Source organism: Vigna angularis, chromosome 1, assembly GCF_016808095.1.
Source record: "Vigna angularis cultivar LongXiaoDou No.4 chromosome 1, ASM1680809v1, whole genome shotgun sequence".
Taxonomy (NCBI): Eukaryota; Viridiplantae; Streptophyta; class Magnoliopsida; order Fabales; family Fabaceae; genus Vigna; species Vigna angularis.
In genome coordinates this window covers 39,656,080-39,666,716 of record NC_068970.1, presented here as the reverse complement: position 1 = coordinate 39,666,716, position 10,637 = coordinate 39,656,080, and the positions used below count along the sequence as shown (strand labels likewise).

General features: G+C 36.8%; 1 protein-coding gene across 1 annotated transcript; it reads left to right on the top strand.

Moving 5' to 3' along the window:
* Nucleotides 1-9,457: 9,457 nt before the first annotated feature.
* LOC128194999 (uncharacterized) lies at nucleotides 9,458-9,955 on the top strand. The gene is made up of 2 exons (XM_052871738.1): nucleotides 9,458-9,633; nucleotides 9,694-9,955. Exons 1-2 carry the CDS (start codon nucleotides 9,458-9,460, stop codon nucleotides 9,953-9,955), a joined length of 438 nt encoding a protein of 145 aa, XP_052727698.1.
* The last annotated feature ends 682 nt before the right edge of the window (nucleotides 9,956-10,637 follow it).

Genomic DNA, 10,637 nt, shown 5'->3' with positions numbered 1-10,637 from the left:
ACTTACTAAGCAAAGAATTTGGATGGTTTGATAAATGTGCTTGGGTTCTTGGGAAATGGTGTGACAAACTTGGAGAAGAAAAATGTGAAAAAGAAACTAAACAAAAATATTAGGAGATTCAATGTCTAGAGTAGCTCAATTGGAGGCTTAAAGAAAAAGTGAAAAGCCTTAACATGAAGAACCACATATAAAGAGACTTGACACATAACCATCTGAAAAAGGAGTTTACCCATATTAGTAAGGAGAATCGCCATCATGGCGAAGTCACCAATGACAAGTCATATTTAAAAAGCAATAAACATGATTGGGAAAAGATGAATGAAAATGAAATGTGTGAAAACATAAACCAAAACAAAACAATGGAGAAGTTACTGAAAACGAAAAAAAGATAACTGAAATGAAAAATAAATTAACCATAAAAAAGGAAAAGAACACAAATGTTAATAAAGGAATAAATCCAGTGTAGGATGATACACATGAAAAAAGAGTCCTAATAAATGGATGAAGAACCAAAAATTTAAGTTCACTGAAAAAGTTTTGTTGAAATAACTTAAATTTGAGGTTCTTTGTAATTTCGTTTAAGTTTTATTTTTCTGTTGTCGACTTATTCAATTGATGCATAATTTTTTTTGTTTTAATTTTGATATACCGATTCTAGTTTAATATCAAAATATTTGAGTATTATTTTGTCCATTGGGTTTTGTTACCGGATTTAATGACCAATATTCAATGAAATTACACAGAAACTTTACATTTGCGTTTTACATATAAAATCTATGGTCAAACTGGGGTTAGATTTTTGTGACCCTAAACATAACCTAACATTTAAAAAATTTCGCATCATTCTCCTGAATCGGACTAACACCAGCCACGAAAACAAACCACTAATAGAACGAAGGGAAAAGGAGAATTGAAGAACGGAAAAAACTTAGGTTGTCTTCAATATCAAACTTTGGCGAAAGGGAGAATGGGAGGCGGCGGTGGAACCCTCAGAGAAAATAGAGAATGGGAGAATAGGACTAATGGGAAACCTAGCCTGCCTTCGGTTCAAACTCTGGTTTGACTATTCCCCTGTTACATATGTTTTTAGTCCTTCAAGTATGAGGCGTTTTTGGATTTCATTCATCTCCCAAAGTTTGGTACACTTTGATCATTTACCTTTAAGAAACTATAACTTTTAGTCCTTCAAAAGCAAGACATTAAATTTTGACTAAGCTAGCTAATAGTGTGTCACTTCACTTTTCCTTCTTCTAAAACATGTCATCTTTTCTTCCTACTCCGACTCTTTCTTCCACCCATGACTCTAAACTACGCACACGTCTCTTTCTTCCGGTTGAGGCAAATTGGAAAATGGGAGTGGACTATTACAAACTTCTTCAGGTAAATCGAAGTGTCAGGGATGAGGATCTCAAGAAAGCTTATCGAAGGCTTTGTTGGTTAAAACAACCGGTATCATCGAGTCACGCAGCGGAATAAAATTGCAGAAAGCGTGTTCGGTCAATTAAAATGGTTCCTTTAATTTTCCTATAAATGTTGTATCAAACAGTTGATGTATAGAAAATATAAAGAGTGTATGGAGTAGAAAAATCACACAAATAATTTTTATCCTGGTTCGAATCAAAAGATTCTATGTCCAATCGTAACCTTTTTCACTAAAAATAGTTTGTACAGATTACAAGATAGTGAATGGAGATTAAGAAACAAGAACACCTTTCGTACGACAAATGAATGGAACAATCTTCCTTCGACAAACGAACCGAAAGCAACTTCCTTCGACAAATGAAGCGGAAGAAAAAACACTCAGCCAACTTGAAGAGAACCGCTCCGACCTTTGACACACAAAGCGTTAGCTTCTCCTATTCTCAAGACTTGGCAAGAGCAAAAACTAGCACTTGAGAACATCCTCAGATTTTACTGTATTCTCAAATTCGCAAAGTTGTTTTCGAAAGGTTTGGAAGATAGTATATAGCCTATTGCTCCGAAACTGAAACGACATATTAAACCTGTCAATGATAATCGATTATTGTAAGTGATAATTTATTATCTACGAGGCTTGGAACAGTTTGAATATTGACTCTTCAAACCAATAGGCTATAGTTTTTCAACTCCTTCTACGTTTAGTTTGAGCCCTCACAGCCTTCTGTCGTTCGGCTTTCTTCTTCTTCTTTCTTATAGCTTCCACCATTCGATGCTCTTCTTCTTCTTAATTACAATTGTCCACCGTTTGGCTTGAGTTCAACTAGTGTTCAACCTTCATCTATTAGTGACCATTCAGTCATAGTCATGCCTTTGCTCGGTTGCCAAGATTCGAAGAATGGAAGAGCCTTTGGATGAGTCTATAAATAGACTCTCATTTCCTCTCAAGGGAACAACTAGAGACACAAAAACTCTTCCCTTGTGCTCAAAATACTCAGAAATTCTTGAGACTTGTGTGTTCTTGTTCGGCTTGTGAAACTCGTGTCTGTGGAGCTGGTGAAGTGCTGCTACGGTGACAGAGGAAATAGCCGGTTCATCCTTGGTGTGTCTAAGGAGGTGTTCGGAAGAGAATCATCCTTCGTGAAGTATTCGGAGGAGGTGTTCATCCTTCGTGAAGTATTCGGAGGAGGTGTTTGATACGACTATCGCGGTCATACAAATTTGATTGCAGGAAATTTATGCAGTATAGACTAGGAGGTGACTCCTAGGTCGTCTCTCAAGGACCAATTTGGGTTCAGTCTCAGATTTTTTTACACGAAGGGGGGGTGTTTGTGATTTTTGGTGCGGTAAAATTAAAACTGGACTGGAATTTAAATAAGACAACTCAATTTAAAAACACTAAAATAAATTTTAACAACGGTAAAAAAAAACAAGTGGTAAAAGACGGTAAAAACAGAACAGCAAATATGCATAAATGTAACAGCAGACGGTAAAATAAAGAGAGTTCAGAAAACGTTAAATTCATAAAACGATAATTTCAGAAAATGGTAAATTGCAGAGAACGGTAAATTGTGTAGAAAACGGTAAATGAAAATAAAATTCAACGAACATTGAGAAATGCAGAATGGTAAATTCAATTGAAATTCAATCCTTGAACTGGAAATTAAAATAAGCACAAAACCTCCCCAGAGGGGAGGAGGAAGCAAGAACGTATCCTAACTTCTACTCCTAAATCTACTGCCATGGCTTTGCTGGAACGTTGTGTGCTTCCTGCGGGCCATGTTCTTCTCTGTTGCCAGCTGCTGGATGCCTCTCCAATGTCGTGAATCAACTCCTCTTCCTTTCTACTTCAAGCCCTTCTCCACACAGCTGCATGCTTCTCCAAGCCTTCCTTCTCTTCAACGTGTTGTTGGATGTTGTTGTTGATGCACTTGGAACTATTAATTGCTTGCTGGCCGTGAGCTTTTGTCATCTCCAATTACCAATTAAAAATCTCAAAGCTTATGTGGGCCGTGACACTACTTCATAATACTCTTTCAACATTTCTCATACGTGAACTTTAACCGGCCCCATGATTTCCATTAAGCTTTACTTGTTTAAATTGTTGTAGCAAGTTGTAATGTGTGCACACCTCCAAACTATCTAGGACCGTGAGCTTCTTGTGTGGAGTGGAAGAGGACGGTCTGCACATTCCTTTCAAGGTGGGCCGTGAGCTTGCCAACCATGAGTGGTGGCCCCTACATGTCTCCCACTTAAAGATAAACAATACTCTTCATTCGTTTGCCTTGAATGTTTCTTCACGTGCCATGCTTGATTTCAAAAACAATATTCCCATGGAGCCCCCACTTTTATCTATGCTTTTCAATTTGGATTTTGGACACATTCATTCAAATATTTTTGACAAGATAAATGCTTTTTGTGTATCCAATTGCCGTGTGATGTGTTGGGTGCAATACAGAGAATCGATTGTTCTCTCTTTCACGTGGAATGGGTCATCAAATAGGCCATGAAACAATTAAATGTGCTTCTCCCAATCAAACAAATGGACGTGTGGTGTGTATGGTTTCTAGACCAATATTACTTCTTAAGAATTCTAAGAAGTATAATAACACACTGTGCAAATGAATATCCTTCCAAATGTCCCAAATTGTATTTCCAATATTTTTCCTGCAATTACTAATGCAAATAATTAGCTCAGATGATTCAAATTAATCAAAATTAGAATTTCTGGTCAAGTTAAGCACAATTAGCAAAACGGGATAATACTAGACATTATAGCACAATTCCCTGATTAAAATCGGTACAATAAGCTGAGTGAAGTGAAGAAAATAATGATTCATCAGTGTTCATCCTTTGTGAAGACTCAAAGGAGGTGTAAGTTCATCTCTTGTGGTATCAAGAGAGGTGGTTTCTAAACTTTTACAAATTGTTTCTTTGTGATTGTAATTTGTAATTGTTTTGTGATTAGTGAATTGTTTATCTTGCTTTGAGATAAACGACTGGACGTAGGATTGGTAAGATCCGAACCAGGATAAAATCATCTGTGCAAATTTCTCTCAACCTTACTCTCTTTATTTGTCTTTATTAATTGCTTGGTAAGTTTAATTGAGTAGAAATTAAAAGGCACACGTTCGTATTAAAAACCCTCTTAGTTTGTTGTTCCACGCTAACCATTCCGCTGCAGTCGATTCTGACACGTTGTTCATCCTTCTAATGTGTTTGGCTTGATAACAGTTGAAAAACCGTTATTTTTATACTTAATTTTGATATTAAAAACACCCTTTCTGACTTAGAAACTTGCTTTAACTCGTGTTTCAGCTTTAGTTTTGTGAATAAGAGACTTGAAGGTGAATTTAATTGTTTTGTGCTAGATTCCCTTGATTTTGTAGGCTATTGGAATGATTTGAAAGAAGAGTTAAAGTACCGAATGTTTGGAATGCAGAAAAGTCAACAAGAATGCAGAAAAGTCAACCAGAGTGCAGAAAAGTCAACCAGTCAACCAGAGTGCAGAAAAGTCAACCAGAGTGAAGAAAAAGTTGCACTGAACGCTAGTTTTGAGTGCCGCAGCTACCGTTGAGTGCCGACGACGTGGGCTTGGACCTGTTTTCTGTTATTTTTATGGGCTTGGACTTGTTTTTTCTTATTTTTATGTTCTATTTAAGGACTTGCACGTCCTAGGGATTGTATCTTTTGATGGCTTGAGCACATAAAGACATTTTTCACCCCTTGGGGGTAGATTTGGGATGCGGGAGTCTCCTCTTCTCTTTCTAGAGTCTTAATTAGTTGAGTAATCACATAACTGTTTAGTGTCATGAGTCTCTTGGGAAACGATATTTGGTCTTACCATTTATTATTACTTGATACGATTCGGTACACTTGCCGAGGTCTTAAAAAGATTTTGACATCGTTTTCGGGGTTAAAAATTTGTTTATCAAGTTTTTGGCGCCGTTGCCGGGGACTCGTGGTTTAACTATTCCATTTGTGTGATTATTGATTAACTTTGACTTGATTTTTATCTTTTTTATCTTTTTATATTTTTGTTTTATCTTTCTATCTTTTTATCTTTTTGTTTATCTTTTTATCTTTTCTATCTTTTTGTGCTAACAATTGTTTTTAGGGCCTTGTGTTCTTGTGTATGCAGGATATAATTCGAACTAGGAGCAAGAAAATTTCGGAACCTTTTCTTGAAGGATTGTATGAAAGTAGAAGGAGGAGGAGAGTTCGAACTTCTAAAGAATTATTTCCTTCTCTGGAAACACTTCTACAACCCTCACCACAAAGATCTAACCAAAGTACTGAAGAGATGGTCGGAGATGGCCGGAGAGAACAATGGTAGACGTACTCTAGCGAATTACACCACTGTTGTTGGCCCTCATCACTTTAATTGCATTGTTAGGCCGAGGGTCAATGCTGCAAACATGGAGGTGAAACCGGCGTTGATACAATTGGTGAAGAGCAATCAATTTAATGGGTTATCACATAAAAGTTCATATGAGCATCTCACCACATTCAACGAGATTTGTAACACTGTGAAGATCAATGGTGTGTCGGATGATGCAATAAAGCTTAATTTGTTTCCTTTCTCATTGGGAGGCAATACAAAGCTATGGTTGAGTTCTTTCTTGGAGGATAGCTTTACTGAATGGGAAGCCGTGGTTTCAAAGTTTCTAAAATGGTACTTTCCACAATCCAAAATAAACAAAGGGAAGCAAGAAATTTATTCTTTTAGACAGGGCTTGGAGGAGACGCTAGGTCAAGCATGTGATAGATACAACAGCTTGTTGAGAAAGACGCCCACTCATGGCTTTGACGAAGCAACAGTAGTCATTCTTTTGCTTGGAGGTCTTGGCTCACAAACCAAATTGATGCTAGATGCCTCAGCTGGAGGTAATATTAAATGCAAGACTCCAGAGGAAGCTTTTGAATTTATAGACAACATGGATACTAATGACAACGAGATGCATAGAGAAAGAGGAACTCCAATTCAACAGAAGGGAGTCCTATAATTGTAATCTCAAGATGCCTTGCTTGCACAAAATAAAATCATAATTCAGTAGTTGGAAGAAGTTACAAAGAAACTTTCTCTATTACCACAAGAGATATAGAATGCTTCACTGGTTCAATGACGACAGCAAAGATGGCAACCACAACCTACTCCATCTGGGAAAACCACAAAGCTTGAGGAAACTTTCCAGCAATTCATGAAGATGAGTGTATCTTATTGTAAGAATGTGGAGGCGGCATTTAATAGTATGAAGATGCACATTGGGCAATTGGTCAACAAGATGGAGAGTTGTGAGAAGAATGCGAAAATTAATTTGAGAGAAGAGTGTAAGATCATTGTTACTAAAAGTGACAAAGTGTTAGAAGAAAGAAAAGTAGAGAGAAAAGAGAAAGAAAATGAGAGTGAGAGTGAGAAAGAAACACTTGAGTGGAAAGAAGGGTTGAGAAAGAAAGAAAAAAGAGAAGAGGTAGATGAGAGAAAAAAAGAAAGAAAGAAAGAAGAGATAAATGAGAGAAAAAAAGAAAGAGATTTTGAAAAACCACTTCCTTATCCAAAGATTTATTCAAGGAAGGAGAAAGAAAAACAGCTGGAGTGATTCATGGAGATGTTTAAAAAACTAGAGATTACCATACCTTTCTCTGAATCATTGCAACAGATGCCATCATATGCAAAAATTTTGAAAGAACTCCTTACAAAGAAAAGAAAATACATTGAGAAGGAGATCATTGAACTGCAAGGTAACTGGAGTGCAATCATACAAAGATTACCTCCTAAGTTTAAAGATCTGGGAAGCTTCACTATTCCATGCATCATAGGAGAGTTGGAAGTTGGAAGGGCGTTGATTGATTTGGTAGCATTAATTTAATGTTGCTTTCAATGTTCAAAAGAATTAAGGGTTTGTAACTCAAACCTACTAGAATGGCACTTCAATTGGCGGACAGGTCTCTTAAATATTCGTATGGGGTGGTTGAAGATGTGCTGGTAAAGATTGAGAAATTTGTATTTCTAGTGGATTTTGTTATAATGGAGATGGAGGAGAATGGAGATGTGCCTCTTATCCTAGGGAGACCATTTATGAAAATTGCTAGAGTTATAATTGATGTGGAGAATGGCAAGCTTAAAGTAAGAGTGCAAGATGAAGAAGTGAATTTTGATGTATTCAAAGCCATGACACACCCTAAGGATGATAAAGCATGATTCCAAATTGATATGCTTGATGAAGTTTGTATGGTGCAAGAGACAATGGTGCGTTGTTCTTCTTCGTTAGAAAGAACTCTCATTGATGCATGTGATGATTTGAATGAAGAGGAAGAGAAGTTAATTGATGAGTGTTTAACGGATTTGGAGACGTTAAAGAAAATTCCAGTGAAGGAGGCCAATTTTGAGAAAATTGATATCAAAGAAGAAATTAAAGAAAAGAAGTTGGAGTTAAAAATGTTGCCATCACATTTGAAATATGTTTTCTTAGAAGAAGATAAAACAAAACCAGTCATCATTAGTAATTCTTTGCTCCCTTGAGAAGAAAAGAAGCTCATAGCAATATTGAAAGCCATCAAAGAAGTTATTGGGTGGTCAATCTCACACCTCAAAGGTATAAGCCCAACTTACTCCATACACAAAAATTTTATGGAGGATGATTATAGACCAATGGCTCAATCGTAGAGAAGGTTAAATCCTGTGATGAAGGAAGTTGTTAGGAAAGAAGTATTAAAGCTTTTGGAAGCTGACATCATATATCCAGTAATCAGAAACATTTAAATAACATTATATTTCCATACAATGATAGTAAATTCAAGAAAGAGCATATGCACGAACAACGATATATTGAACAGGAAAATTACATCAGAGTGAGTTCATTACATCCAATTCCAACGAAAGAAAAATTTAACTACTCCTAGTCATCTAGAACGTACACATTTGAAGCAATCCCTTGCAACAATGGTGTCTTGATGCCTTGAAGTAGTCTCCTGAAGTTCCTGAGATGTTTACGTTTCTTTCTTCTGTCCGGAACTTTTGTCTGTAGTTCTTTCTATCTATTTCCCACTTTAAAAGCCAATTGAAAAAATAACTAATTCGCTAAGCGCACAACTCTTTATGCGCTAAGCGAATATTCAACTGCAACATATATTTAGTTGTCCTTTATTCGCTCAGCGAGTTATGTTGGTGTGCTGAGCGAATAAAACTCTGTTTAGCTGAGCGATTTAATGCTGGCTTAGCAAGAAACATCTAATAGCACTCCACTTTGATGTATAAGTTCCTGTACAATTTACTACACACTTTCCTACTTCTAATTACAACTTTTCAATGAGGAAAACACATTATTTCATGAATAAATACAAATTTTGAGTTAAATAATAAGTCTCAAAACATGTATTTTTCATACTTATCATGAGGCGGTGTGTGACAAATGAAGAAGCAGAAGGAATTCTCTAGCACTATCATGACTCACCTTATGGAGGACATTTCAATGGAGAAAGAACAGCAGCAAAAGTTCTCCAGTGAGGATTTTATTGGCCTACCTTGTTTAAAGATGCTCATAACCATGCCAGAAATTGTGATAAGTTTCAAAGAACTGGGACCATTTCAAGACGTCGTGAGATGCCATTACAGGGCATTTTAGAGGTTGAAGTCTTTCATTGTTGGGGTATTGATTTTGTAGGACCTTTTCCACCATCTTTCAACAATGAATACATATTGGTGGCGGTGGACTATGTGACTAAATGGGTGGAAGCATTGGCGTGTCCCAAAAATGATGTCAGCATTGTGATTAAATTTCTAAAGAGGTAAATCTTCTCACGTTTTGGAACTCCAAGAGTACTTGTTAGTGATGGAGGATCTCATTTTTGTAATTATCACTTGGCAAAAGTACTCAAACATTTTGGTGTGGGACATAAGATAGTTGCACCTTATCATCCACAGACCAATGGGCAAGCCGAGGTATCTAACAGAGAGATAAAGAGGATCTTGGAGAAAATAGTTGCTTCATCAAGAAAGGACTCGGCACAGAAACTTCATGATGCTCTCTAGGCATATAGGATGGAAATGAAGACATCTATGGGTTTATCACGCTTTCAGTTAGTCTATGGGAAAACATGTCATTTGCCAGTGGAGATAGAGCATAAAGCTTTGTGGGCTCTTAAATTTTTGAATTTTGATCCCTATGAAACTCAGAATAAACGCAGAAGGCAGATGTTGGAGCTTGAAGAGATGAGGTTCCATGCATATGATTCATCCAGGAATTACAAAGAAAAGGTAAAATTCTATCATGACAGGAAGTTGATAAAAAAAGTCTTTAATCCAGGGCAGCAGGTGTTATTGTTCAATTCACGATTAAAGTTGTTTCCTGGAAAGTTGAAGTCAAATTGGTCAGGATCGTTCATAGTGAAAGGTGTGTATCCACATGGAGCAATTGATTTGGTTGATCCAGTTACTAGTGACCCACAGAGAAGCTGGGTAGTGAAATGTCAACGTCTTAAGCATGATCTGAGAGAAGTGGAACGCTTGTCCACAGTGATGAAGTTGGTTGATCCTTGAGCTTATTGGGTCAGGCTCGTGACGTTAAACAAGCGCTTGCTAGGAGGCACCCCAGTGTTCTAAACTCATTTTTCTTATTTGCTTCTGTTCTTAGAATAGGTTGTGATGTACTTAGTGTGAAACTTTATCTGCTATGATGGTTTGCTTTTGAATTTATGCATGATGAGTATTGCTTGATGATGCTTGGATATTGATTGATGTTGAGATTGTGCATTATATGCTGATATATAGGTGGTTGTTCACAAGCTATGTGAACAAATGCATGATGTTGCGGTTGTGATTATGATGCTAACCAGGATGTGTATGTGGAATGATTGGTTGAGCTTATATGTGAGGTTTTAAACTCCAGAGTTTTTGTGATTGAACGCTATTACATTGAAAGCATGAATGACTTTGCCCAGGTTTCTATGATTGAATCACTTGCTTGTATGTGTCATATGATCAAGGTCATTTGTTGGTAACCCTTTATTAGCCAAATGCATGATTTTAGCCCAATAAAAGATAGCACAATGTGTTCTATCCTTTGAACCCTTAGCCTTGAACATGATAGAAAATCCTTTTTGAAAATCTTTACCTTGAGTTGAATTGAAGATATCTTGTGGTATTGATAAATGTTCAAGTTTGGGGTTGTTGGGAGATCTAAAAAGGGAATATGAAAAGCATTGAGCTAAGCACGTGAAAA